Source organism: Zalophus californianus, chromosome 4 (assembly GCF_009762305.2).
Source record: "Zalophus californianus isolate mZalCal1 chromosome 4, mZalCal1.pri.v2, whole genome shotgun sequence".
Classification (NCBI taxonomy): Eukaryota; Metazoa; Chordata; class Mammalia; order Carnivora; family Otariidae; genus Zalophus; species Zalophus californianus.
In genome coordinates, this window is record NC_045598.1 from 154,404,942 (window position 1) to 154,432,940 (window position 27,999).

General features: G+C 48.2%; 1 protein-coding gene across 3 annotated transcripts in view; it reads left to right on the forward strand.

Annotated features, from left to right (window-relative positions):
- Window positions 1-27,743, forward strand: part of VPS13B (vacuolar protein sorting 13 homolog B) — a 752,513-nt gene extending 724,770 nt beyond the window's left edge. For all 3 annotated transcript variants that reach the window (XM_027594446.2, XM_027594522.2, XM_027594354.2), the window contains exons 55-62: window positions 2,630-2,748; window positions 6,734-7,542; window positions 11,675-11,851; window positions 14,132-14,302; window positions 20,440-20,616; window positions 22,791-22,893; window positions 23,443-23,692; window positions 27,495-27,743. In XM_027594446.2, coding sequence (XP_027450247.2) covers window positions 2,630-2,748; window positions 6,734-7,542; window positions 11,675-11,851; window positions 14,132-14,302; window positions 20,440-20,616; window positions 22,791-22,893; window positions 23,443-23,692; window positions 27,495-27,743 — 2,055 coding nt within the window. The remainder of the gene's footprint in view (window positions 1-2,629; window positions 2,749-6,733; window positions 7,543-11,674; window positions 11,852-14,131; window positions 14,303-20,439; window positions 20,617-22,790; window positions 22,894-23,442; window positions 23,693-27,494) is intronic.
- Window positions 27,744-27,999: the final 256 nt, after the last annotated feature.

A 27,999-nucleotide genomic window follows, 5' to 3' on the forward strand; every position in this document is an offset into this window, starting at 1 on the left:
GGGAGCACAGGGCCTTAGAAAGGTTTGTGCCAAATGAATAATCCCACATCTATAAGCCTAGAAAAAAAGCAATTGACTTGGGGCGCCTGGGTGACTCAATCAGTTGAGCATCCCACTCTTGATTTCTGCTCAGGTCATGATCTCGGGGTCGTGGGATGGAGCCCCACGCCAAGCCCCACTGCAGGCTCCACGCCCAGCAGGGAGTCTGTGTCTGTCCCTGTCCCTCTGCCCTTCCCCCTCTCACATCATGCATTCTCTCTCTCAAATCTTTTTTAAAAAAGCATTTGACTTACTTTGTATGTCATACAAAATAATTAATGTGAATGTTTCTGAAATAATACCTGGTTTTTTTTAGATTCATGAGCGGAGCCATTCCAGATTTTGTCCTAATCAAGTTCAGTTTTTTTTTTAAAGGTTTTATTTATATTTCTGAGAGAGAGGGTGAGCACGAGTTGGGTGAGAGGCAGAGAGAGAAGCAGGCTTTCAGCTGAGCAGGGAGCCCGACGTAGGGCTCGATCCCAGGACTCCAGGATCATGACGTGAGCCGAAGGCAGACGCTTAACTGACTGAGCCACCCAGGCGCCCCAAGTTCAGTTTTTACCATAGAACAGATAAGGCAAATTCAGGATGCAGGGTCTTTAGAAACATATTTTTGCAAAACAATCCATTTGGGAAACACGTCCATAGAGAACAGACTCTACTCCTGCCGTCAAACTGACAATCTAGTCATTGGGTCAGGTGTATAAACAGGTGACTGTGCTGCAAACAATACAGATTTGTGACCAGACAGAAATATGGTTAAAGTACTTTAGGGACGTCAGAGTAAGGATCAAGCTGAGGAAAGGAATAAGAAAGCTAGAGAGTACCTTCATGGAGAAAGGTATCCTTAAGGAGTATGTGCAAAGCTACACAGGATCTGGAAAGGACCCGTATGGGGGAGGGGCGCAGGGATGCCAAGTGGCAGACAAGGGCCTAAGCTAAAGCAGTGGCCGTGGGACGGAAGAGAAGGCACTAGGGGAGGGGCCCGCGGAGCGGGAGCATCTGAGGGCCACCCCACTGTGGGAGCTGAGCGGGAGACGTGATGGCCAGCCGCATGGCCCGGGGCGCTGCACACGGTCAGGATTTCTGAAGGAGGCACCCTCATGCACAAAAGAAGCCCCGTGACATTGAAGTCACGTTCCAGTTTGAGCCTGTGATTCCCTCCTGCGGTTCTGTGTACTCTCTCTCCGGTTCCTCCGCATACGGTCAGAATTAGAGTACATTCATTCCCTGTCAGGCAGACACCTAGCTCTGTTCCTTCATCCAGGAATTTTCAGCCTTCTTTTATTTACAGTCCTAACAATAATAAAGGGCCCAGACTTGGACTGAACTGTTACTGCAAGTTATCAAAATCAACATTCCCAAACATAGGAGGTTCTTGCCCCTACTCTCAGGTAGTGCTGGCTGTGAACATGATGTTCTTGGAGTTGTTTTTCAAACAGTTCTGTTCTGGAGGGTTGCTGGAGTGGTGGGGGGTGGGAGGGATTGGGGGGCTGGGTGATAGACATTGGGGAGGGTATGTGCTATGGTGAGCACTGTGAATTGTACAAGACTGTTGAATCACAGATCTGTACTTCTGAAACAAATAATGCAACATATGTTAAGAAAAAAGAAAAAGAAGAAGATAGCAAGGGGGGGAAAATGAAGGGGAGTAAGTCAGAGGGGGAGACGAACCATGAGAGACGATGGACTCTGAAAAACTGAGGGTTCTAGAGGGGAGGGGGGTGGGGGGATGGGTTAGCCTGGTGATGGGTATTAAAGAGGGCACATTCTGCGTGGAGCACTGGGTGTTATGCACAAACAATGAATCATGGAAGACTACATCCAAAACTAATGATGTAATGTATGGTGATTAACATAACAATAAAAAATTATTAAATAAAAAAAAACAGTTCTGTTTTCAAATATTTATCCATCTAAGCAACCTATTTAATGCTAAAAGGACATCTGTACCTGTTGGCCTGGCACCTGGCTTCTGAGATGGAAGTTTTCTGGGGCTTAGTCCACCTTCCCATGGAAGAAAAATCCATTTTGACTCCAAGCAAATGAAGTTATGTGACATTATTGTTACAAGTTACGTGAGGGACTGAGGGGCCTTGAGAGGATTATGGCATGGTAGGTTTTCTGGTACGTTTCTGTGTCCCCGGGATAGAAGGGCATCTTCATGGTAGTAAGTCAACACTCAAGAGTCTGAAGGTTTTTTGCATGTTGCATTTCAAGTCCTGCGTTTCAGGGGATTATTTTCTACAGAGATTCATATGCACACATAAAGCCGGCCCATGGCTGGGCTCCAGCCCACACAGAGCTATTTGCCAATTCCAAAGAAGCAGAGAATGAAGACACTCATGCCCTGTCATCCATCGTTGTTTTTTGCTATGAACCTTACAGGTGGATATTGAAAAATCTGGATTTGATCTTTCTTTTTTGTTTTTTTTTTCAAGTCAGCTGAATAGCCTACACACATAGATATAAAGAAATATAACCAGCAAGTGTTTGTGGTATCGAATCAGAACTTAAGACATTTGAAGGCAACCATTTCAGTAGTGTTTCTTACTTCTTTTTAATCAGATTTTGAATATTCTTCTTGCAGGTTGTGTTCCTGACTGGCTTTGGCTATGTATATGTGGACATTGTCCTCCAGTGTGGCACGGTCTTCATCACTGTGGCCCCAGAAGGAAAAGTGGGACCTAGTTTAACCGCTACCAATAGGTAGGATTAATTATTATCCCAGTGACAGTATGGTAAGCTTTCCCGCTATAAAGTCATAAACCTGCTATTTACTATTCTTTATCATCTCTATATATGCATTACAGCTTTTGGTGAATTATTATGTAATCCATAAGGATATGGTCATTAGCATTAAATCATACCTATAAAAAGTAGCAATATATTATCTTCTTTGGTACCTCTTCCAGTGGTAAGTTTAACAAACTTATTTACAAACTAAGACATGCATCTTAGAATTATATATTAGCATTAGCATGAAATGCAGATTAATACTTCTGTATCCAGTTGACAACCTAGTAATTAGTAATCTGACTTAGCAATTAGAGCCACATCAAAAACAAACTCACCTCTTATGTAGAGTGTTGCCATCAGGTCTTACACTCATGAACCAAAGAGTTAATATGCATAATTTAAAGGAACTCCTATAATCCAGTAGGAATAGTATGAAGCTAGCCCCTCTTTCTAAAAGAAGAGGCACACGCATGACCAGGAAATTCTAAGAAGAGAAAATATAAGTAATCAAAGAAATGCAAATTTAAGTAAGATATTACCAAAGTAACAATGATGTGCCATCATATACAGTTCAAGTGGAAGTGTAAACTGTTGCCATTTTCTGGCAAGCACTTGAGCAACATGTATTTAGAGCTTTAAAATCCCTTTGGCTTGGGGATGCCGGGTAGCTCAGTCAGTTAGGCATCCGACTCTTGATCTCAGCTCAGGTCTTGATCTCAGGGTCGTGAATTTAAGCCCCGCATTTGGCTCCATGCTGGGCTGGCTCCACGCTAGGTGTGGAGCCTACTTAAGAAAAAAAGAAAATCCCTTTGGCTTGGAAACTCCACTTTTGTTTTCTTTTTTAAGATTTTATTTACTTATTCGAGAGAGCGCGTGCGTGCATGAGCCTGGGGGAGGGGCAGAGGCAGAGGGAGAAGCAGACTCCCCGCTGAGCAGGAACCCTGACATGGGCGCTCGATCCCAGGACCCTGAGATCATGACCTGAGCCGAAGGCGGACGCTCAACCGACTGAACCACCCAGGCGCCCCTTGGAAACTCCACTTTTAAGAATTCTCAGGGTTTAAGGGTTAAAGCAGTGGTGAGAGAAGTGGGCTAAGATAGAGGGAGATTTATCATATTGCTACTTAGAGTGGCAAAATATTTAGAGCACAAATGCCCAGCAGTAGGGGAATGGATGATACATAAATGGTATATCCACAGAAAAAAGGTTTACAGGATTTTAGTGGAATAGAAAAATGCATGTGATAAATCTAAGATAAAGCAAACAGAATATAAAATTGAATATACAAATATGACCAGTCCTGTATCATACACACACAAATACCCACACACACACATAAATACTTCTCTGCTCACACATGCTAATACACACATGCACAGAAAACATTCCTAGAATTAAAACTCAAAAGAACCAAATTTTTAATAGATGCAGGGGTTATAAGTGATCGTCTAATAATTTTCTGCCTTTTAATTTTCTACAAGAAGAATTTAGTTTAGCATCAGAAGTTTATTAAAATTTTATTTAAAATGTAAAATAATAATATCAACTTCCATACATTTGTATAAGCCCTTTTCTAAAAAAGTTCCTTGCTTTTCACATATGGTTAAGAAATTATTAATTTCGACCTGCCAAATTATTATTAATTTGAACTTAAAATGTTTCAGACGAGGTTGGGTAGAATGTTTTCTTTGCCCAAGAGTGTTTGTAAAAAATCAACAGCATAACAAAATTGGAGACTTAATATAAAATTACATAACACAAACTTTCAAGCCTATACAACAATTTCATAAATATTTGTCTAGGGCATTAATAGTGCTTTATTAATCATAGTAGATACAAATTATACATTCACTGGTAGAAATAGGAAAGGGACAGATATTTACTAATATTCCCTCAATTCATTTATTCAAATATTTTTCAAGTGCTTACTGGATGCCAGGTGCTATTCTAGGGATGGGGACACAACAGTGACCAAAAAGACCAAAATCCCTTCTTTTGAGAAAATGATCACATTCTCATAGATGAACAGAAGACAGAGAATAAACATAATAAAAAAGGAAAATCTGTGGTATGGTAGAAGGTTGGCTTTCTGCGGGGATAGAGACAGCTGGGTAGAAAGACCAGGAATGCCAGGCCACAGAGAGAGTAATTTTTAAAACCAGTATAGGTAAGCCTCACCGCGAAGCTGACATTTGAGCAAAGGCTCAAAAGCTGCAAGGGGGTTAATAATGTGGCTATCTGGTGGGAAAGCTTTCCCGACAGGGGGCACAGCCGGTTCAAAGGTCTGAGGTAGCGCGCCTGGCACGTTGGAGGAGCAGGGGAGAGGCCAATGTGGGCCAGAGTGGGCGAAAGGGAAAGTCGTAGCATCTGGGGTCAGAGAGGTGAGGGCCAGGAGAGAGGGACTTGTGTAGGGCCTAGCTGTGATTCTGAACGAAGTGGGGAAATCACTGGATCACTTCACTTGAGTGAAGAAGTGACATGATCTGACCTGAATTTTTAGAAAATCGTTGGCTGCCTCATTGAAGTAGACCACAGAGAAGCAAGGGTGGAAGCAGGGAGACTAGTTAAGAGACTGTTACAGTGATTCGCGCTAGAGATGCCAGTGGCCTAGACTGTGGTGGGCTCATTGGAAGCGGGAGGAAATGGTCAGATTCTAGATGTGCTTTCTAAGAAAAAACCAGTGGGATTTCCCTGAGGCACTGGGTAAGAGTTGAAAGTAGAAGTGTCAAGGAGGACTCCCAGATGTGTGCTCTAACAAGGGATGGGATGTGGTTGCCGGTAACTGAGATAGGAGAGACCAGATGTAGCTTGGGGGTGGGGGTCAGATCTGGAGTTCGATGGCGGTCATGACAAGTTGAGACTAGTGAGTATGTGGGGAGGCGTTTAGACAGCGGAGGCTGCAGTCGGGTAGCTCTGAGCTGACGATGCGACTGGGAGTCCTCAGCACAGGGACGACGTAGGAGGCCATGGGGCTGGATGAGGTCTGCAGGGGCTGAGGCTTGGGCGCCTGAGTCTGCGGGGGTCAGGGAGACGGGGAGGAGGTCACACGGCGACTTTGGCTGGGGGACCACGAGTAGGAGAGCCAGGAGAAGACAGGCAGAGGGAATGTTTCCAGACAGGAGGAGTTAGCGCCAAGGTGAAATACCTCGGTAGGTCAAGTGAGCCACAGAGCAAAGGGCCGTCAGTGAAAGGCTGAGTGACGAGGAAGTCACTTGGTGAGAGTGGCTGTGGTGGACCGTGGGGACAGAAGGCTGCTTGGAGCAAGGGGAAGAGGGAATGGAAGGCCGCCAGCAGACAGTGCGTGTAGAAGTTTTTACGGGGGGTGGGCAGAAAACTGAGGAAGAGCCAGAGGGCTACTAGCCCCACGCCTCAGCCCCCGGGCCTATAAGAAATCCAGCGGTAGGCCGTTAGTCATGAAGAAAAAAAACGAGGTTGGAGGAGAGGGAGGCTGGAGTGATGCCCCGGAGCAGGGCAGCGCTGGAAGATTTCGGGCACCATGGAGGGCTTGGCCCGAGGCAGGAGCACAGCAGGTCAGCTCTGGAAATGGTGGGGGAGTAGAGCCCACGGCCGAGATGATCGTGATAGAGAATTAGTGCACAAACACTAGAACTTTGGAGTAAAACTCTGGTGTTGAGAAGGGAAGCACATACAGAACATGACAAGAACTTGTAGTAGTCCCACGGGGAACATTTCCCAGGGCTCCTGTGGGAATGTGACCGGTTCTGTCCAGACACCATGAACTGAAAGTTGACTTCTTATTTGTTTCTTACGAGAATCTGATGGAATATCAGGAGGTGTGTAATAAGGCACTGTTGAGGGCAGGGGAAGGAAGAAGTGAAGGGAGGGAGGAAGGAAGGAAAAAGGTGGGAGGGAGGGAAGGAAGGAGAGAAGAAAAGGAAAGAAAGAAAAAGAAGAGCAGGGGGAGACTGACGTTCTTCTCCCTTTCGCCTCCAGAACTCTGGAGAAGATTGTGACACTGAAAGCATTCATCACTCAGTTGAGCCTGGTGGTGTTCGATGACCTCACCCACCACAAAGTATCGTCTGAGCTCCTGAGACTCACACTGGACAGTGTTTTTCTGCACGTGGCCCCCATGGATGGTGGCCTGCCCGGGGAAGAGGCTGCTGCAGCCCCCCTCCAGCTTCACTGTGTGGAGGTCTACTGTGGGGACCTGCAGGTGGACAACCAGCTGTACAACAAGTCCAATTTCCACTTTGCCGTCCTGGTCTGCCAGGGAGAAAAAACAGAACCTGGGCAGTGTTCCAAAATGCAGAGCCTCCTTGTATCCGGCAGAGATCTGGAGGAATACAAGGAGAACTGTTTTATCAAACTCTGCCTCACCCTAACCGAGGGCAGGAGCAGCTTCTTCGAGGATATTAACGAGCTCCGTTTTGAATTGAAACCCGCCCGGTTATACGTGGAAGATACGTTCGTTTACTACATCAAAACGCTGTTCGAGACCTACCTTCCCGACGGCTGCCTGGCCGCCCACCCCGCCAGAGCCGCGGGGGGCCCGCAGGGGTTGCCCGTGCAGGTCAGCCAGCACGCCAGGGCCCTGGTGCATCCCGTAAAGTTGCGGAAACTGGTGATCCAGCCAGTGAGTCTCCTCGTCAGCATCCACGCCTCCCTCAAGCTGTACATAGCGTCCGACCACACGCCACTGTCCTTCTCGGTGTTTGAACGCGGCCCCATCTTCACCACAGCCAGGCAGCTGGTCCATGCCCTGGCGATGCACTATGCCGCGGGCGCGCTCTTCAGAGCAGGTGAGTCCACACGCTGAGGGTCCGGGGTGGGCTAGAGCCTGGGCCAGAAGGAACTGCTTCAGGGGGTGCTCATCAACCTCTAGACCTAGGGGAGCAATGTGGCGGGAGGGGAGGAGCGTGGGCTTTGCAGTTAGCACTGGATTGACATCCGCACTCTGCCACTGCGGGTAAGTCATTGAACCCCCCCCCCACCGAGTCTCCATTTCCTCGTCAATAAAATGGGTTTTAAGATCTCTGAGAGGATCAGATAAAAGCGCCTGGCTCTCAATAAACACTCAAGCAAATAGGAGCTTTGATATTTGCTGTTATGTACCTTAGAATGTTAATTCCATGTAGCGGACGCCTTCTTGAAGCTCTCTGCAGGTACAAGGCTCGGTGTTAGCATGAAGTGCAGTCAGGCCTCAGCCCTGGGGCCTAAAAGAAATCCAGTGGTAGCTTGTTAGCTTCCTTCATTACAGTCCATGAATAGCTGTAGGTGAGAAAGTCAGAGGATTTGTGTGCTCGTAAGATGCATAAAGAGCCTTGTACCTATCCAGTGTGGCCCAGCCTGTCTAGACAGCAAAAAGAGAGTGGTTGGAGTCTCAGCTTCTCCAGAGACCTGAGATGGTCTGCAGGGGGTGGTTTGAATATGTGTACAGCGGGTCGGATGGTGAGTACTGGGCTAATGGTGGAGTGGAGTGTAGGGGACAGAGTGGTCTCAGAATATTCTATGGTAACGGGCATCGAAACACACGTTCCTCGCCTAAATTCACTCCAACACGGTTTCAGTGTGATTATCCAGCCCCTTATGTGCCCATGAATTCAAGCAACAAACACCAACCAGAGTTGGTCTCATGGGTTCTTTCTAGCAAAGAACGTGACAGTCTTCGTTTCCGAGAGTAACACAGGAAAGAACGTGTATACGGTTGTAGTTGGTGAAAGCATTCCCATACAAGCTGAATTCAAGCAACAAACACCAACCAGAGTTGGTCTTGCGGGTTCTTTCTAGCAAAGAACGTGACAGTCTTCGTTTCCGAGAGTAACACAGGAAAGAACATGTATACGGTTGTACTTGTGAAAGCATTCCCATACAAGCTAACATTGTAGCAGTAAATGACCCCTGTTGTTTCCAAACTGGTGAGATTACATTTTCTCCATAATGAAATTCATAGAGTTAATAAGGTTACCCAGAAGTCCTAACTGAAAATGACAAGATCAGGGGAGGGCCCTGCTGAGACTATTATTTTGATAGCTTGCACAACAATGAAGAAAATATTTCTCTCTTGCTAAGAAATCGTTTAAAAATAAGCAGTTAACATTTCAATTTTAATAGATGGGTCTATTTATAAACAATTCCAGAAACTTAACCTTTCAGGCAGTTTTTGCTTTTAACATGAGAAGCAGGCACATAAGTTCCTGGGCTCTGATCTGGGGCCTGGAAAGGACTAAGCCTCCCACAAGGCCACCACATAATGCTGAGGTGTGGGGGCCATCCATGTAGGTAATGAGCTGGCAGAGAAACTCCCAACTGTGGCACCAAGGAGCCATGTCCCTGCAGCCTGTGTGCTAAAAACGCTCTCTCTCTGTTTTGTTTTTGTTCTTAATGAGCTTTCACAAGAACATTGTGTTTGGATTTTTTGTAATCCACCTAAAAATCCTCTAAGCTGTTGTCCCAACCTCATTATATGCTGGGACAAGAAATTCTAATACAGAGGGCCGTTTTTAGAGCCTGTTGGGAATTCTGTCACTAAAAGCCTACAGACAAAATGGGAAGATGGTAGGAGGTTATGGACGCCCCAGTAGAAGAGCATTCAAGAGAACGTACTAGCGTTCTTGTAGAGAAAGGGGGAGGGTTGGCCTGGGGATGAGCAAGTTGCATCTGTATTGCACGTGGGGCAGGATTCACCCATTGAACTTGACTAGAAGGTTCCTGCCCGGGATGGTCGAAATACCCTGACCTCATTTCTAGGGAAGTTTGTGGATTCACCTTGAAAAGGTTTTAAAAATAAACAGTAATTAGAAATGAGTAGCCTTATTCGAAGGAAAGCATGTGGGCTTCTGATTTCCTTGGGCCCCTCTACACCCAAGTCTCAATATGATGGGAAGTCAGACAGACCCTCTTTCTCAACAAAATTTCCAAACAAATAAGCAAAAGATATATTTGCTTTTGGAGGAAAATAAAGAAAGAGTGTCCTCAGATACTTACTGCCCTTCCCTGGCTAGCTCAAATGCCACTGAGAAATAGCTCGGGTCCACACATAGCCCTCCCGTCAGGCAGTGCTCCTGATCCAGGAGACCGCATCCGCCTTCCAGTGGCTGGGGGGTGGCCAGACAGTGAGGCTGGGCGGTGTCCCTTCATGCTGGGCCCTGCTACACTAGTCTGTGTAGATGGTCTTTGCTCGGCAATAGCTTACTCTCCTTTCCTTATTTGTGTGTGAAATCGGTGGAGAGAAGGAGAATTAAGATGTTTCTGGACCAATTTGCTGCCTGCAGGTAGAGCCTTATAACTCTTCCAGGCCAAAGGGAATCTGCTGTTTCTTTACCTACAGAGAGAGCCCTCCAAGGAACCATATTCCACAGCCTTCCGTGATACCCTGCCTCCTCACTGCAGCCTGGGCTCACAGAGGGTGGGTGGGCTGGGTGAGAGACCCAGCCCCCACCTCTAAGCAGCGGGAGATTGTGAACAGTTGAGCCACACTTGCCCCCTCATCCTGCCTGGAAGACGTAGAAGTGGAGACGGGGTACCACCATGGCAGATTCGCCTCAGTCCCCTCTGCCTGCTATCCCTGACCCCAGGGGGAGGCTCAGTCATTAGCCCCTCTGCATCTATGTAAATTAGGGAGGTAATAGTACTTCACTTGGACGGTTGCTGGGCACATTAAATAAGCTGAATGTCTTGTACCCAGAAGCTGGCCCTTTATAGTCCTTATCTCTGGCAGTGACTCCCTAGTGTTACCCTCGTGCTGTTCCAGACAAGAGGAGTGGGCTCCAAATTTAAGACTGTCCCTCTCTCTATGGGGCTGGGCCTACAGGGCTCTGCCTTGCTTCTTGTAGCCACATCTTCCTGAGCCTCTGGGATCAGTGACTTGACTGAGAGTCTGCCCCAGGCTTGTCTAACAAGAATCTGCTGCTGAGGCAGGATTGGCTCCCCCATGAGCCCTGGCCCCACAGCCGCCCCATGAGAGCGCTCTCAGCCCCAGGCTGGGGGCGGTCCGTGGTTCCCGGAGGAAGTAGCCGGTCTGGAACCCTGCGCTTAGCCCTTGGCCTTGCCTGCACCTCCAGCGCCCCACAACCCAGGCGAGCACGCCGAGCCCCTCCCCAGGGAGGAAGGTGAAGGGAAGCCACTGCTAGAGTTCACACCACAGCCACATTCCCACGAGGCAGCAGACACCACAATCAGGCCCCTGAGCGGGCCAGCCCCTGGCAAGTCGTCGTCCACCCCCCCCGCCCCCCCACCCCACTCGAATGGGAAACCAGATCCAAAGCTCCCCTCCCGGGACACTGGAAGGGAACACTCCCCTCTCGCTAACCTAATCAGTATGTCCGTGTCACCGATGTTTACACAACTGAAGCTGGGGTTGAAGGGGAGACGTTTGTCTGGCTCCAGCTCTGTTCCAAAGGGAAGCACTCAGCTTGGTAGGATTGGGAAAGATTAAAAATAACTCCTCCATCCTTGTCAGAACTTTGCATCTCCTTTGCGACACCCCATTTAGCATCTGGCCTCCTCCTCCCCCCCGCCCCCCGCCCCTGTGCCTCCGCTGCCCTGAGGTGGTTTTAAAGATAACTTCCCAGCCTGCAAACACACCTGCACCCTAAGAGACCGCCTTTCCTTGGGGTGGGGGCGGCAGGGAGTGTGTGTCGCCTTGCACACAGGTCCCTTTTAGCAGGAATACGGGAGGCTCGGGCAAGAAAATCAGAGTAAAGCTGTTTGCGAGGCTGCCAAAAGGATCACTTTGATTTATAAAGTATGAAAGTTTGCCATTTATGAATTCACAGTGAATGAGTTATTTCCCATATTTTGCTCCAGAGGAGCTTATTACATTCTCAATTCCAGTGTGAAAAATGAACTGCAGGGAAAATGGGTCACTTTTCCCAAATGTTGAAAGTGCTGTATTTAAGGTTTCAGTAACCCCTTCCCTTTGGTCCCTCACAGGCTGGGTGGTTGGATCTCTGGAAATCCTCGGCAGCCCCGCGAGTTTGGTGCGAAGCATCGGGAACGGAATCGCCGACTTCTTTAGGCTTCCATACGAGGGGCTGACCAGAGGCCCCGGAGCCTTTGTGAGTGGAGTTTCCAGAGGGACAACATCCTTCGTAAAGCACATTTCCAAAGGTAGCTGTTTTGGTTCCTTTCCATAATGCCTCCTTTTCATTCCTTCCCTTATTTTTTATTTTTTAAAGAACACGTTGAAGTTTTCAGTGCGTGAAGTGTGCCTCTACTTTTGTTGGGCCTGGTAGTTGCAGTGAAATGTTGGATTTGTAACAGAGCTCCCATAGAATGTCTTATGTTTTAAACAGATCACTATTTGCCTGCAGTGTGTGAAAATGTTTCAGAAACTTCAGAATTTTAAACCTCCCATTGGGAAAACAAAGATTGGCTCAACTGTTATTCCATGTGATAAATACAGAAATATTAAAGGTGTTCGGGACTTCTGCTAACCATCAGAAACCCTACACTGTGTTGCCTCATCATTTTTTTTTTTTTAATGTAGATACAGTTGTCATAACTTCTGGAAGGATGTGGATACGTTTTGACGTGGAAGCAGCTTTGGAGGTAGAACAGCCAGCTCTCGGCTAGCAGGCCACGGCAACAGTGCCATCTTGTGGCCCAGGCGGTCCGTCAGGCACAGAAGCCACACTGCTGCCCACATGAAGGGGCATGTTTTCGTTTTATCTGTGTGTGTTTGACGATATTTTGGTCAGGTTGGCAGTGACTCGGGAACTAACAAGGGCCATCTGAGTCCCCTTTTCTTCTCAGCAGGAGGCAGGGAAAACAGGGCAAAGGGCTTCTCCCCCATAAAAGGCTTTTTAATGTCAACAGCGCTGCAACTCTGTGATGAGTGGGCAGGTTATAGAAGTCTCTGGAAGGCTCAAAAGAAGAGGAGCTTGAAATATGAGCACCCATCCTTTGTAGAGGGGGGCTGGCAGGAGAGCGCAAGAGCATAAGCCGAGTTGTGTGGACAGCACAGGCTCACTCCCGCAGGCCCCAGCCATCCGGGAGGCCTGTGAGCTGAGAGCCGAAGGAACTCATGGATGAGTCACTGGTGGATTTCTCACTCCTGACACTTGAATCTTTGTGGTTCTGTTGTTTTTATTTTCAAATAAGACACCCAACACCTGCTAAGTTGAACCCCGTGGTAATTTTAGTATAGTGACTCACTGAATGTTTTTTTACACTTGTTCTCTCCTTCTCTTAGCAAAAATCTGTTTTGTTTTTTGGTGCCTGTGGGTATGCATGGACTTTTTCTTTTTAGATTGCTGGTAAAGATGCAGCTGCAAAAATCTTCTGTGTCTTCTTGGAACTAGGTGTCCACTAACGGAGGAGTTCATTCGTCAGTTTCAGGATCTGTCCATTGGTGTCTTTCAGTCTTGCCTCACTGAGATCTCTGCAGACTTGCTAGAGAGGTTGGGGACTGTTTTGAGCAAGATGCTGAGATAGCCTTTCTTAGGAAAACCAGACAAAATCATGGCTTTCATATGATTTATTCCCTCACTTTCTTCAGCTCACATCCTGAGAATCAAAACTGCACGTCTTGGGGCACCTGGGTGGCTCAGACATTAGGCGTCTGCCTTCAGCTCGGGTCGTGATCCCGGGGTCCTGGGATCGAGCCCCGCATCGGGCTCCCTGCTCAGCGGGAAGCCTGCTTCTCCCTCTTCCACTCCCCCTGCTTGTGTTCCCTCTCTCACTGTGTCTGTGTCAAATAAATAAATAAAATCTTCAAAAAAAAAAAAAAAAAAAAAACCACGTCTTGACTGTGGCCCGATCATTAGTTCCTCAGAATGTCAAATGATAAAGTTTAGTGTCGCCCTTGGCTCTAAGGAGGGAATACATTTTATTCCTAAGTAGAACTGTTTCTTTACAGTCTGTCTCAGATTCAGCAACATAACCTTAACCTTTAAAATCAGAGCAAAGTTTAACCTTCAACACTGGGCCTCAAGGAGGACTTCAGAACTGTGCTGGCCACGCCTTGATGATCCCACGATAGTGGATGGTAGTTTCATCTGAAACTCTGGGCATTTTTCTGGCAACAGAGATTCTTGTCCTACCCTCTTTTGAGCTGTGCCATCACCCTTACAAGCCAAGTGTTAATCTTCACCTCGTTTTTTTAAAGATTTAAGTTTTAGTAACCTCTACACCCAACCTGGGGCTCAAACTCACAACCCCAAGATCAAGAGCCACATGCTCCACCGACTGCACCATCCAGGCGCCCCTTCACCTCATTTCCTTAAGGCTGTTGCTTCAAGCTGCCCAGAGGAAGCCCCCATCACTTACCACCTGGGCATGTCCAGAAGGCACAGATGTGCTTCCACTGCCCCCCCCCCGGGGACCACTCCTGGGGGCTCCACCGGATAGCTGACCAGAAGGCCAACCCATGTGCTCTTGTGCCCTCAGGTACCCTCACCTCCATCACCAACCTGGCCACAAGCCTGGCGCGGAACATGGACCGCCTCTCGCTAGACGAGGAGCACTACAACCGGCAGGAGGAGTGGCGGCGGCAGCTCCCCGAGAGCCTGGGCGAGGGGCTCCGGCAGGGCCTGTCCCGGCTGGGCATCAGCCTGCTCGGTAAGGGGTTGCGGGGGACCCGCGCTGGATGGGTTGGTTGGGGGGGTTGTGAAGTTTACATCCTTTCTGCAGACAAGGCTGAGGCTCAGGGGGGCCAGTGAGGCACTCACTCTGCTTCCCACCCTGCACCCGTGAGGCGCTGGCACGGGGCCTCGCTCCCAGAGCCCTTGCACAGCTGTGAGGGGCCATCCCAGGCCCTGCCCGGTGGGGGGCCCACCTGCACAAATGCCCACGCTCCGCCCTCCCTTGCTTCCGATATAAACCCCATCTGCCCTCAGGGTGGCTCCCCGAAAGAGCGTCGTGCCAACAGAGGCGCCCTGCGCTTGGGGATGTCGACACAAGGACGGCAGCCTAGGCCGTTCACTGGTGAAAGTGAGTAACGGGCCGGCCTTCTGAGGCACCGTCTCCTGCCCGACCAAATACTGCGGACACTGGCCTTTGTTTGAGAAGTGCTTGAGCAACGTGCAAATGTCATGTAAACTTTCAGTGAGGAGCCCACTTTCGCCTTTTATTTTTCCAAGAGTGCCGGCTCAGCCTGACTCAGAGTAATTACCGTTTGTCAAGCAGCCAGATGGTATAGTCAGAAGGGAAGATTGCTATGGATATTTCCAAATACAAAAATGTTCGAAAAATAAGTTGCTTTGGAAAACTCTATAAAAAGGAAGCTTCAGAGCTGAGATTTTGCAGAGCAGGATTTTCAAGGGTATCTTTTGTTTATTTGTTTGCAAAAGAATTTAAAACTGTATTGCTTGGCAGCCTGCCTGCCACGCATCGGAAGGAGTGTGCATCTCCCGGAGATCAAAGTGCCCCGAAGCAGGGAGAGCAGAGGTCAGAAAAGATGAGCTTGAAAGGATTTGTCCTCTCTCCAGTGTGCAGTTCTAGCCACAGCCCTCAACTCGCAGCACAGCCAGCTGAGGCTCTGGGAGGAAGCAGTAAGATGTTACCAGCTCAGGTTAAGTTACTAGAGATTGTTTAAGTCATAACATTCTGTGATGATGCCTGGAAACTGGGAGCTTATGATGTGGGATGGAACTGCGGGGTAAAGGAGGGCTTCAGAAGGCCAGGGGAAGGCGTGGGAGTGGACCACATTCCAGAGGAGCCAGCAGACCCAGGCTAGGGTGTCCAGGTCCTTTTTTTATGCCCTCAGGTGTGTTCTTACCTTCTCTAAACCTGGGTTTCTCCTTTGTAAATTGGGGCTGGTAATAACATTACTAGAGGTAATAATAGTGGTCCGTCATGGGCCAGGCATAGGGTCCATTGTTTGGTAAACAGCACCGCTCATGCTGTGCCCTCTACTCTGGGCAGAAGAGCTTCCGTCCCTCCATGCAAGCTCCTTTCGGAGTTGACAGGTGCTCAGCAGAGGAGACCTGAGCTGACTGGCCTGTGGCTACGTCCATTCCAACCAGTCTGTTCTCTTCCCACCCAGAGACGCCCTCACCCAGCACCCGGTCGCCACTGTATAAAATTGTGCCTGAGGGTAGAAATCCGTTACAGGAGGAGCCATGATCCTCCCTTTGTGGTGTCACACTTTTTAATATGGCGCCTATTGTTGACCAGGCTAGAAAGTCCTAAAACTTTGATCTCTGCTGCAGTCACGCCTCATACACCCTCATCCATGCAAGGGAATCTTTTAGTCTGTCTGTAAAACCTCAGTGGGTGCGCAGTCTTTCTGCCATTCTTGTCATTTCCCAAAACTCAGGAGTTCTGTGGATGACATAAACCCCTCCTGGGTGTGCAGTGACCTCACCTGCAACCTCTGGCCTGACCCAGGGCCCCCAGGAGCGCCGCCTCCAGCAGCACGCCCTGAGCTGTGTGCCCATTTTTGTGCTCCTCAGACGGGTTAGCTCCCGGTGGGCATCTCAGAGCTGGCTCAAACCAGCTTCCTTCCCTCTCGGAACGCTCTGTGTCCCACTTAATCCCTGGCCCACCTCAAAATGTCCCGTCCTGGAACTACTTGATGTGTGGCAGGAAGACGAGAGGAGGAGCAGGGCCAATCGAGTCCCCTCACCTGGGAAAGCATAGATTTATCACCATTTAATTCATCCCCAGAAACAGTGTTTAAAACTGCTAAATGCAATTAAGTGTCTAATTGACGTTAGTGCTATTATCCTATTGTTTGAAACCCACGCTCAATGAAATCAAAATATTCCTTCCTCAGTTTCTTCCTCTATGAGAAACACTAACAACCCAGTTAGTAAAAATGTATTTAAAGAACACTTGAGTGTTGGCAGAGCGTTTTCACGTGTGTCACCTTATTTGCTCTACGAACCCAGGCATGGATGTGAGGGGAAGTGACTTGCCCAGGTCAGACCTCCACCAGGACAAGAGCCTGGGCTTTTCCTCTCCTGTCACCCACCCTGCAGGGCTCCCAGCCTGGAAACAATCAGGCTGTGGGGAGACTGAACAATTCAAAGTTCCAGGGTAGGAAAAACACATTTCCCCCAAATGTTTATGGGTCTGGTGGGCCTTCTTGCCTCTGTTTTGCCCTCGTGGGGACACTGTGGAGTGTTAGGAGGTACTCGAAAAATCAAAGGGAGTCTTTAGCTGCCATGCCCAGCCACATCGCCCCAAGTCAGCAAGGAAGTGTCGGCTGGCCGAGAGATGCTGCCAAGGCTCTTGGATGAGCCTCCCCCACAGTTTTGAGCAAACAGTGGCTTTGGGGAACATTCTGTTTAGCCTGCAGACTTGGTAGTAAGGTTTTGCCACATTTACCAGATCCATTCCCCAGACACCCCCTTTCCTCCTGCACCCTGGAGTCTGTGCTGAGCGAGGATGGGAGCTCCGTGCCACTGTCATACTCCATGTTCCCTCCTAGACATGACTTCTCTGTCGTGAATACCACGGGCAGGATGTCCGAGCTCGCCTCTCTGATCCCCTTCTTTTCGGGCCACTGCCTGAAGTGTGAAGCAGTGCTAGATTCCCCAGCAGCAGCCACACCCTCCGTCTCCACGGCCACTCTTGGTAATGCCATGTGGACTCCCAACAAATTGGGCCTCTACCAGGTGAATCAGGACGTTTTCCCTGGAGTGAGGGAGGGAGCAAGTGAGCCATGCACCGCAGACTGGCTGCAGCTAGTGGGGGGTTTAGGAATAACAGAAATGCTTCCTTCTCAGTGAATTAATCTATTCTGGTCAAAAAAGGCTAGCCTCAAGCTGGGATACTTAATATACTCTGTGGGTAGGTCTCACTTGCCTCTGAAGTGGTGAGCTGTAGTGTCCCGGCTTGGGCCTGTGCCTCCGCTGTCGTGATTTAAAAAAAAAAAAAAGTCCAAAATAAAATTACAGTGTGTGGTGAGGGCAGCACCAAAGTAGCTACAGAGGAACTTTCATAGGTCGGTAAGCCAGTGTTTTCTGCCCAAGGCTGGGGAGCTAGTCACGGAAGAGGTAAGGGAGGGCCCTTCGGGTTCCCTTGCCCAACAAAGAAAGCCCTCCTCCTCCAACTAGAGGGGAGTGAGGGAAACACCCCCCAATTTCTGCCTCACCCAGCACACGCTGAGTCCACGGAAACTCCCCTCCCTCCAAGCGCGCTCCCTTCCTCTCTCCCTTCATCACATCACAGCCGTCTCCATGTGGCCGCCCACCCCGTGGGCCGGATGCCAAGAGACAAGTTTGGGGATCAGTTCCCACCACTTAGAGCCTCAGAGCAGAGCTCGAGTAGATGACAGTAAATAATTTACCGGTTGTGGGATTTAGCTGGATTAGACTTACTAAGAGAGCCTTCTGAAGCCCTACGAGAAGCTGCCTCTCTCCAGGCACGGCTGCTAGTCTCACGGCCTCTCTGGTCTCCAGCTCGCACCTGGTGACCAGTGAGGTGTTGGTGTGTGTGACAGGCTTTCCCCCTGAGGGGTCTGGTGCTGGGCGAAGGCATGCGATCTGATAGCTCTTCTCTACCTCTCAGAATCTAACACCTTGTCATGAGGCTCAGATTTTCCACTCTCTGGGCTGCCCAAATAGTTTATCTAGCAAAGCTGCAGTAACTGAGCCTTCAGCGTGGCCGGTGGCTAGAGAGAGTAGAAGATCAAAGGGGAGTTTCACTGTGATACCTGTTTGCGCTTAGGTAGCAGTTAGAAGTTAGAACCTGGTGTGGGTACTCATGGTTATCAAGGCTCCATGTTCCTTGTACGGGGTAGGCCTGGCACATTAAAGGGAAGTGGGAGATTCTCAGTGAAGTAACCACCTGCCCCCCCAACTCAGTTTTAATAGTCTTAATGGAAATCTGCACTTGAGAAAAGGCCTTTCTTAAATAATTTAATCTATTGGTGAATTTGTCATTATTTACCTCGGTTTTCCTACGAACTTAAGCATGGAGACCTTTCAAAGAAATCAGATAATGACGTCACAAAAGCTGTGTTCTCTGATTCGAAGTTGTTCACTTTGAACTCTGCCGTGAGATGATTCGAAGAGAAGACCCCCCGGTTCTTGCCTGCGCTGTGCGGCCACCACCCCCATTACACTTCCCAGCTGCTCTGCCTCCTGACCTCATGGACGGACAGCAGAGCATCAGAGTCCTCCGACTCAGAACAGGAGGCGAGCCCCCCAGCCCGAGTGCCAGAAAGGGGTGTGTTGAGGGCCCTGAAGCAGTGATCCCTCAGCCCTCCACAGCCAGGGCGGCTGGGGCCAGCTTCCTCTGCCTCCCCAGTCAGTCCTTTAGAACCTTTGGGAAGCGTTGGTCTAGGCTGAGAAACAGACCTGTCGCCTCAGGTCATTCTTAATCTACCAATACATAAATTTAAATGGCTCTGTCCAAATTCTGAGGAATGGAATCTATGAAGAACATTCCCTTTACAACTGACCTGAAGGAACCGGCCTTGGTTTTACTGGCTTTTGTTCAGAGGAATATTACTTGAAATTAGCAGGTCATTAACGGAGACCTGGAAATCTCCATTTACCCAAGGGACTTTGAATTAGTGGCATTTGGCATAATGGGATTTGACATGTACTAAAATTTCTACCAGGGGGACTGTGCATTTTCCATTAATCCTAGCAGGTTTGACTTGAAAACAGAAAATTCTGTCAAGAACTGTAATGAAATTTTTACCTCGTACTGCGCTAGAGAACCTTCCACTCCATCACTGAAAAAAAAAAAATTGGGACTGGCAAGGCCTTTACTAGATATCCTCACAGGCCCCTCGGAGTAAGGGGAGCAAGGAGCAGGGCCCCACAGGAGGCTGAGGGACTCCCCCGCCAGCTTGGTACCTGACCCAGCTGCCCTCCGGGAAAACCGTGAGAGCAGAGTAGTGAGAGCAGAGTTTTGTAGCTGTTCTAAAAGTGAAGAGTAAGTGGCCAAACCTCAATTGAAATGCGAAGGAAGGAAGTGTTTCTAAGACTGGCAAAAGAAGAGCCTGTCTTATAAACAGGATCAGTGAATAGCTTGGTGGTGAAGAGCTGGGCTGGGACTCTGCCTCTCTAGACTCAAATCCTGGCTCAAGCACAAGACAGCTGTGTGACCTTGGGGAAAAACTCCTTAACCTCTCTGTGCTCAGCGGCCTTATCTAGGAGCTGAGGATAAAAACCATGTCTGACTCCTAGGATTATGAGGATTAATGGTATCATAGAAGTAACACTCTAGATAGAGTCCCCAGCACATAGTAAGCACTCAAAACAGATTAGCTGTTATAAAAATAATTGCAGTATCAACAGTTACTCTTATACGTTAATATATTAAGATTATTAAAGAATTGCTCCTATCATTATTAAAAGGGAGAACAGGGAAAAGGGATGGCATGGCCTCTTCCAGTTTCTTCATGCTCCTAATTCGGTGAAAATTGATTAGGCTGAGCAAGCTTGCCCCCTCCTGAGCAATTGTTAGCTCTCTTCCCTAAACCGTGTTGCCTGGTTTCTGGACAAAGGCATGTGAGTGTCACTTTGGAATAGTCTGACATATTTATTAAATTCTGAACTGAACTTCACAGATCCTCACTGTGATGGACCAAACCCAGTCTGAACATTGTGTTTTGATGAAGATCATAAATGTCTTAGTGCCCAGTGAACTTAGATAATTGTAAATAAAGGTAAAGAACTTTATAATGAGGGTAGGTTTTCATTTTCAATCGAAATAAAACTGTTCTGGATTGAAAGTTTTCACTTTCCCAGGATTTTAAGCCTCAGGCCTCACGAGGGGCTTTTGCTGTTTTTCAGGTGCAATTGCTGGCATAGTCGATCAGCCCATGCAAAACTTCCAGAGAACATCAGAGGCTCATGCTTCAGCAGGACACAAGGCGAAGGGTGTCATCTCAGGTGTGGGGAAAGGAATCATGGGGGTGTTCACAAAGCCCATCGGAGGAGCCGCTGAGCTCGTGTCACAGACTGGCTACGGTAAGTCTCGGGGCACCTGTCAGGCCAGCTCAGACATCACCGACTAACTTGTGTTACTATACCAAGGTCTCCGAGATAATCTAGGCCTTCACGTGGCAAAGCAGTGAAAAATAAAATGGACAAATCTATAAAAAGATAAATTGCTTGCTTTCTCACCTCCTTATGCTTATTTATGGAAAGAGTGGATTCGTACTACTAATAATTATAATTATAGACCCAAGAAATTAGCAATTTCATTAGCTTTATCTCACAGAATCTTTTTGCAGTTCATCTAATAAAATAGACTTTAATTAAAGATTGCTTCTCGGCCTTTTGCCTAAGATCAAGTGTAAAATAGACTTTAATGAGAAGTAACCAGTTAGAGAAAATTGAGGGCAATATGTAGAAAATACTGAAGCAGAGAACAGGATTACTGCTTTGTCTGGTGACCAGTTGGAAAGGAGAAATAGGTTAGAAGTCAGGAAGATGTCTATGACGTGTGTGTATTTAGAGAATGAGAAAGAGGAGCGTGCACGCCGACGCCCACAGAGCCTCGCGTTTGCAGACTCGGTGCTTGTTGCCCCTGAGCCGAGTTCCTGGCCACCGGCAGCAAAGGCCCATGATCTACAACTGAGACCCCTTCCCCAAGCAGACAGCTGGCCCGGTGGCACCCCTGGCACTGGACGGTGGCGTGCTGGGGCCTCTCCCGCACTCGCGCGTGCCCAGGGGGTACCGGGGGCGTATGAAAGCAAGCACCTCCTCCCATGCTTCTTTTCCGCATTCTTGGCAGAGCACACTAAAGTGACTTCATAGGCCGGTGACTGGGATTGTTACCTTTTTACCTAAAACCGGCGTCCTCGCTTTGGTCAGGAAGCGGGCTGCCTAGCTACCATCACAGGCTATGGGCGGGCTCCCGCCTTTGTCAGACAGGCGAGCAGTCTGCATCTGGCCCTAAAGTCTGAGGGGTCCGTCTCACCGCAGGCATCTCGCCCCTCAGGAGATCTGACAAGAGGCGGCCAGATCAGGGCATAAAAACTGTGTCTGCAAGGGAGAGAGTGGGGGACGAATGCCCACACTCAGGCAGCCATCCGGAGGGTTCCTTTAAGAGACCACACAGACGCAAACATGTGTTCCTCTTCGCTTTCCCCCCTCGCCGCCTCCCTCCCCATTTCTCTCCCGCTCTCCTTCTGTGAATGACGTTTTCCCTCACAGGGAAGCGGACAAACAGAACCACTGCCACCCGTCAGCGGGCCCAGGCCAACTCCCCATCAAAGGCGTACGCACCCGTAAAAACAGTATTCCTGTTGCTGTAGACTCAGTGGGGTGAAGTCCACTCAGACATACTTCATGCATCGAGGCCTTTGGTGTTAAGAATGCCATTGTCCTCACCACGCCCTTCCCAAGGCTGAGGATCTCTCCCTCATGGAGGAGCATCTCAGAACAGAGCTTCACATGGCCGTGTTGCTTTCCATCATTCTTGTAAAACTTTTATTACTGCACTGAAGGTTTTACAAACCACTAACTCTTAGTCTAATGACTGTGCCTCGTTCATAAACATTTACGAGCCCTCAGAAAGCACACATGCGGTACCATCTTTGGTTCTGGAGAGCCTCCTTAGAGGCCTGCATGGCCGCTGCTGGGTGCCCACGTTCGGTGAAGCACCAGGGAGAGCGTGTAATAAACCCCAAGAGTGCTCATAAATGTGTGTGGGTTCATGTTTAACAGCTGGCTTAAGTCACTTAAATACTGTATCTAGGCAAACCATGTGCCTTTGTGTGCATCTCTGTGTGTTGTGTTTTTTATGTGCCCAGCCACAGCACAGATACACAAGTATTGTAACATGAAGCAAGGAAGTCAACTAACAATCATGACTTTTTTTATCACATAAATTGTACAGTGTGGGAGCTATTGCTCAGGACTGATTACTCCCAGGAGCATTATATTTCCATTAATTGCCAGTCCAGTCGATGCTTGGACTGTAGTTCATTCATTTTGCAGTTTGTAGCTAACATAAGATCACGAGAGTTAAGAGCATTGCAGCGCTTAATGATTATCTATACACTTGCTTCCAAGGATTTGACATCATTTTGGATCCTGTTGCACTTTATGGATGGCTGTAAGCAGATGACATCACTGCAGCACAGAACTGGTTTCCAGAAAACAACTAGTAAAACTCCCTTACTTCTCTTCCACAGGTATTTTACACGGAGCTGGACTTTCTCAGCTTCCCAAACAGCGCTATCAGCCAAGTGATCTACATGCTGACCAGGCTCCAAATAGCCACGTCAAATATGTCTGGTAAAATTATCTATAGACGCCCATTCAACTGCACATGGATGTTAAGGGGCCTGCTTTGCTCTCAAGCTAACGGGCCCTGCTTCCAGGGGAGCCCAAGACAGCGTTCGGCAGCTCAGGCAGCACAGGGGCATCCTCGAGCCCAGCAGAGGCTGCCGTCCCCAGATGTGGGACTGGCCGCAGAACTCCCGGCCTCTCACACACCACTCGGGAGGCTGCACACTGAGGAGCCCAGGCCGTGTGAGGGGACCCGGGATTCCCTAGAGAACCAGCCTTCTCATGGGTGGGTCAGGGGGGTGGGCGTTTCTATTGGGAAAAGGAGCCAAGGGAAATCTTTGTCCCCAGGAGGAGCTGGGTTCTGTTAACCAGAATCAGTTTGAGAATTAAAGTGACAATTATATTTCAAGCTAAAATTAATAATCAAATTGGTGAGAGCCCTTTGCCTTTGGGGAACCGTGTGTGACAATGGCCCAGCCCTTGGTACAGTGAGCACTGGTATATGACCATCTTTTCCAAACTGGCTTCTCGCCTCACTTTTCTCCTTTGAAACAGGAAAATGCTTCAGTCTCTGGGCAGACCAGAAGTGCACATGGCCCTGGATGTAGTTCTGGTGAGGGGCTCAGGCCAGGAGCACGAAGGGTGCTTGCTCCTGACCTCAGAAGTGCTCTTCGTTGTGAGCGTTGGTGAGGACACACAGCAGCAAGCCTTCCCCGTCACAGAGATCGACTGTGCCCAGGACAGCAAGCAAAGCAGCCTGCTCACTGTGCAGCTCAGGCAGCCAAGAGTGGCCTGTGATGTGGAGGTACATTTCGAAAAACAGGGTGACTGTGTGGCCAACTGCGGGGGAAATTGAGCTGTGGGCTGAGCGCTGGTAGGCAGGCGTATGAGCCTGCGGCCTCTGGCGTTGGCTGCTGGGGACTAGGAGGGCTGTCCAAGAGAAGAGGCGTGAAGGGGCATTGGGAAGCCCCAACCCGGGTGAGTGTGGGAGCCTTTCAAAGGGGAGCCCAGCAGTAGGCCAGATGGGCTCAAGGCCTGGGGTTGAGCCACTGTATGAGCTGAACAAGGCTTGGTTGTCATGGGGCAGGGGCGCTGGAATAGACAGGACAACGGAGCTCCAACACCAACAGGTCTGTACAAGAGGGCCAGGGCCGGGGTGGCAATTCCGTGCTTCTGCCCCACCAAGCAGGCACAAGTCTGCTGTAGCAGGCTGGATACAGGAGAGGGCCGCCCCAAGCAGTGAGGGTATCATGAAACAACGTGCAGCCCACAGGCCAGACCTTCGCAAGCTCACAAACCAGGTCTCACTCACCCCCTCCATTTCCACCCCAAGATTTCATGGGTCAAAATTTCGTGCAGAAATCTCTCCTTCCACCACTCTGTCTTCTGTTTGGCTGTGTTCTTTCCCACAGGACAGATTCCCATCCCTTAAGTACTGTGGGGTACCTCCCGGGGATGATCCTTTGGATCTTGGGGCAGCTCCCTGATAGCTTCTGTGCTGGATGCTGGCTCTTGGCCACACATAAGTTGCTGAGGAATGGATGCTCTGTCCAGGGTCTTAGGTGAGCCCTGACAAAAATGGCACCAGCTTCCTACAGTCCAGCACAGGGTGAGCAGGTGCACCCAGTGGAAAATGGCTCTCTGCTCCTGCCTCCCTGCTGACTGCCTGATCCATAGGGGCTTTAGGAGTTGACCTAAGAAACAGACATCTTTTTCCACCCAGCAAGACAAGTGTAAGTCAGTGGCAAGCTGGAGCCTGCTGGTCCTAACCTAGGGCCTGAATGGCCCCAGCAAAGGACAGCAAACCTGCCTCTAGCAGGTCCTGCCCAATTCATTATCTTCTCCTTGGTACGGGAGCCTGTTTCCCTCACACCACTGTTTGGGTAAAATTATCTGAGAAGATGGAAGGCAGCCAACCACAACAACTCTGAGATTTCTCTAGCTTCTTGGATCCTAATCAGTCAGGCTTTAAGCTGGGGCTTGGCACTAGGCGTACATTGCTGCCTCGAGTTGATGACTTTCTGGGAATAAACAGAGGTCAGATGTCCAGGCTGACTTTAGATCTGCCAAAATCTTCTGATCCAATTGACAATAAAGCAGCAGTGATCTGGCTACAGGATTTGGCAGGGGATAGTATCATTATCTTCAAGTCCTTGGTCCTTAACGAGAAACTTCCAAGGCCCTAAGGAATATCTAGGACCATCATTATTCCTTAGCTGCTTGGGAAATATTTCGTAAATACGAGACTGGAGATTCAGCTTTTGCTGTTAAAACTGTCTTTACTGTCTTCAACTGTGATCCTTCTCTCTTTGGCTTTTTTCTTTGAGGAGGGTACTGTGGGGAATTATCACAGCTGGAAAGGAACAGACGTGCTTCTCTAGGGGTTAATGAGATGATAGCTGGAGTCACCACTCCTAGAAGTTGCCAAGGTTGAGACCATGGAATCACGGAGTTAGAGGCAGAAGCAGCACTGACACGCTGGACACTGTGCTCAACACTGGTTCTCCATCGGTACTCAGGGATAACGGGGGTCTAGGATTAAGGGGTGGCTACACAAGAGGCAGGAAAAGATGACTGAGCAGGAATACTGCAGGGCAGCGCCTGGCACGAGACAGAAAAGTGGGTATCCAGTATGCCTTCAGCCCCCAGATTCTGCTTTCTCTGAATCTATCCCAATTTACCTCTCCCCTGAGCTCCTCCTAGGAATCAGGAAATAACTGCCCCCCGACCTGTCCTATGTCCAAACCCTAACCCCTTCCCCACTCACCCCAAAAGAGACCCAAACTATAGAAAAAAATGCTTTTCTGAGACAGTACACCCTTCCTTAGGAGTGCTGTAATCCAGTGTTTGCAAAATGGGCAGGGGGGGTCACTCAGCAGGGCTGCTTGACATAGTGAATCTTCCTCAGTTGCCATGCTCGTGTCAGGCCATACCCGTCACATGCCAACCTGATGCACAGACATAAAGCTGGGTTAAGAACCCAACCTGCTGTCTTCCAGGGAAAACTAGGAACAGTATTTTAAGATCTTTATATAAAATGGCTTTTCTGGTTTTTTGCTTTAGATGCTAGGAAACACAGCTCCTTTGAATTTTGGAAGGAATTAATTTGTAGATGACATCATTCAGTATATTGAAATGTGGCAGGATTCAGATTTTTTAAATCAGCATTTGCTTTTCTTGGTTAAATGCAGCCATTTTTAGGGTAATAATTGCTTAATATGCCTGGCACATTACTGAAATCCCTTATGAGAGAGGCTCAAAATGAGTCAGAAGGTCAATTTATTCCTTGGCCAGGTTCCTTTCACAGCATGGGTTTTCCTGTGCTGCTGTTCAGGAGGAGCAATTAAGACTTTCTGTGTATTCAAAGCTTTCCAGCTGAATTCTGACCCCATCAAATGATATCATCAGAGCTCTGGCTTGTGCCTGGTGGTACACAGCTTTCATCTGTCGGCGAAACTTTGGGGGCTTTTCTTTTTTGTCCCAAGCTGAAAAATTCAAGATCCAAACTCTGCTGGATGCCCTACTTACTTCTCTGGCATCCCCTTTACTCCTTACCGTCCCACTGGCTTTGTGCAGCTTTTAAGACACCCTTGGCTGCACTGTTTCCATGCCCTACACAGAAACATAGAAATTCTTTACATTATTAAATTACTTTGAGAACTCAAAAGCCCTTGTTAAAATGTTTTTAATTCTTCCAGAGTGGTCTTGCCAACATTTGGTAGGTACAGACCACGGAAAGGTCAGTGGCTACCTAATTCCCACAGATCAGTGGCTTACACTGGAAACTTCCCAGTCCACATGATCTACACACTAGATAGCTACAGAATTTCAGGGTGGGAAGAATTTATAGCTCCAACTGCCTTTGATGGGTGCTTTCTCAGAAAATCGCACTTAAGAACTTAGGTAGTATATCTCAGTTCCCCTGTTTGAGTTCCACTGAAGATGAGCCAGACTTTTATGAACCATAAATGTACTTTGCATCCTCCCTTTTTTTCCATAAAAATTTCCCCTTCCTCTGCCCAGTTTTTTTATTTTCTCTGGCTTTAAATCCTAGTGTTTATAAAAAACAGAAAATGTTACAGTTCAAAAGGTATTTTTTTTTTAATGCTCTGTCCAAAGCCACTGGTTTGAAAAGAGATGCTCTTCTCCACATTTTTTTCTGTCAAACTGAAGAGGTTCAAGGAGACAGGCAAACAATTTTATTTCAGGGTGAGAGTTTAATGTTGATTTAAGCAGAGAAAAGACACTTTTCTTCTTTGTTCCTGAGCTCGTTAGTAAGGAGCAGTGAGAGATGTTTAATAGTTAATGAGTAAAATGCTACCAAATTGTCAACTTCAGACATGGGAATTTTACACACCAAATGCTTATTCAAAGGAGGTTGTCCTAACAGTCTCCTGCAGAGCTTCTGTTGTACTCCTAAAAGTGCACTGTTACTGCCACAGCTCAGAGGAAAAATTAAAAGCACCGTTTGGGACAAAATGGCTTTATTAGAGTACCCAAAGGCATAATGTGTAGATGTATCAAGGCAAAAACCAAAGAAATAATTTGTCATGGAAGTGCCATTATGAGGGTTTGGCAACTAAAGACTCTTTATTTTTGGATCCCAGGTGGATGGAGTCCGAGAGAGACTGTCAGAACAACAGTACAACAGACTTGTGGACTACATCACAAAGACATCTTGCCACCTGGCCCCCAGCTGCTCTTTCCTGCAGACCCCATGCCCGGTGGTGGCTGTGGAACCTCTCCCCTCCACTGTGAAAACATACCATTATATGGTTGATCCACATTTTGCTCAAGTGTTCATTAGTAAATTTACCATGGTGAAAAATAAAGCCCTGAGGAAAGGGTTCCCTTGAGTCCCCTCTGAGGTGTTGTTGACCCCTGCTTGTGCAATTTATTCTTCAAAAAGAAACCTAACTAGCTCTAATAACATCTAATATGGACACAAAGCCAATACTTAACTATAATGATAGGTAATTTTCCAGCCTCTAATTCAGATTCTTCTCCCTAAAACTAAGAAAATACCTTAAAATGCAATGATAAAAACCTTGTTCCTTTCCTATTTGGAGACAGAGATTAAAATAATCTCTCTGTTGTCATCTCATCATACAT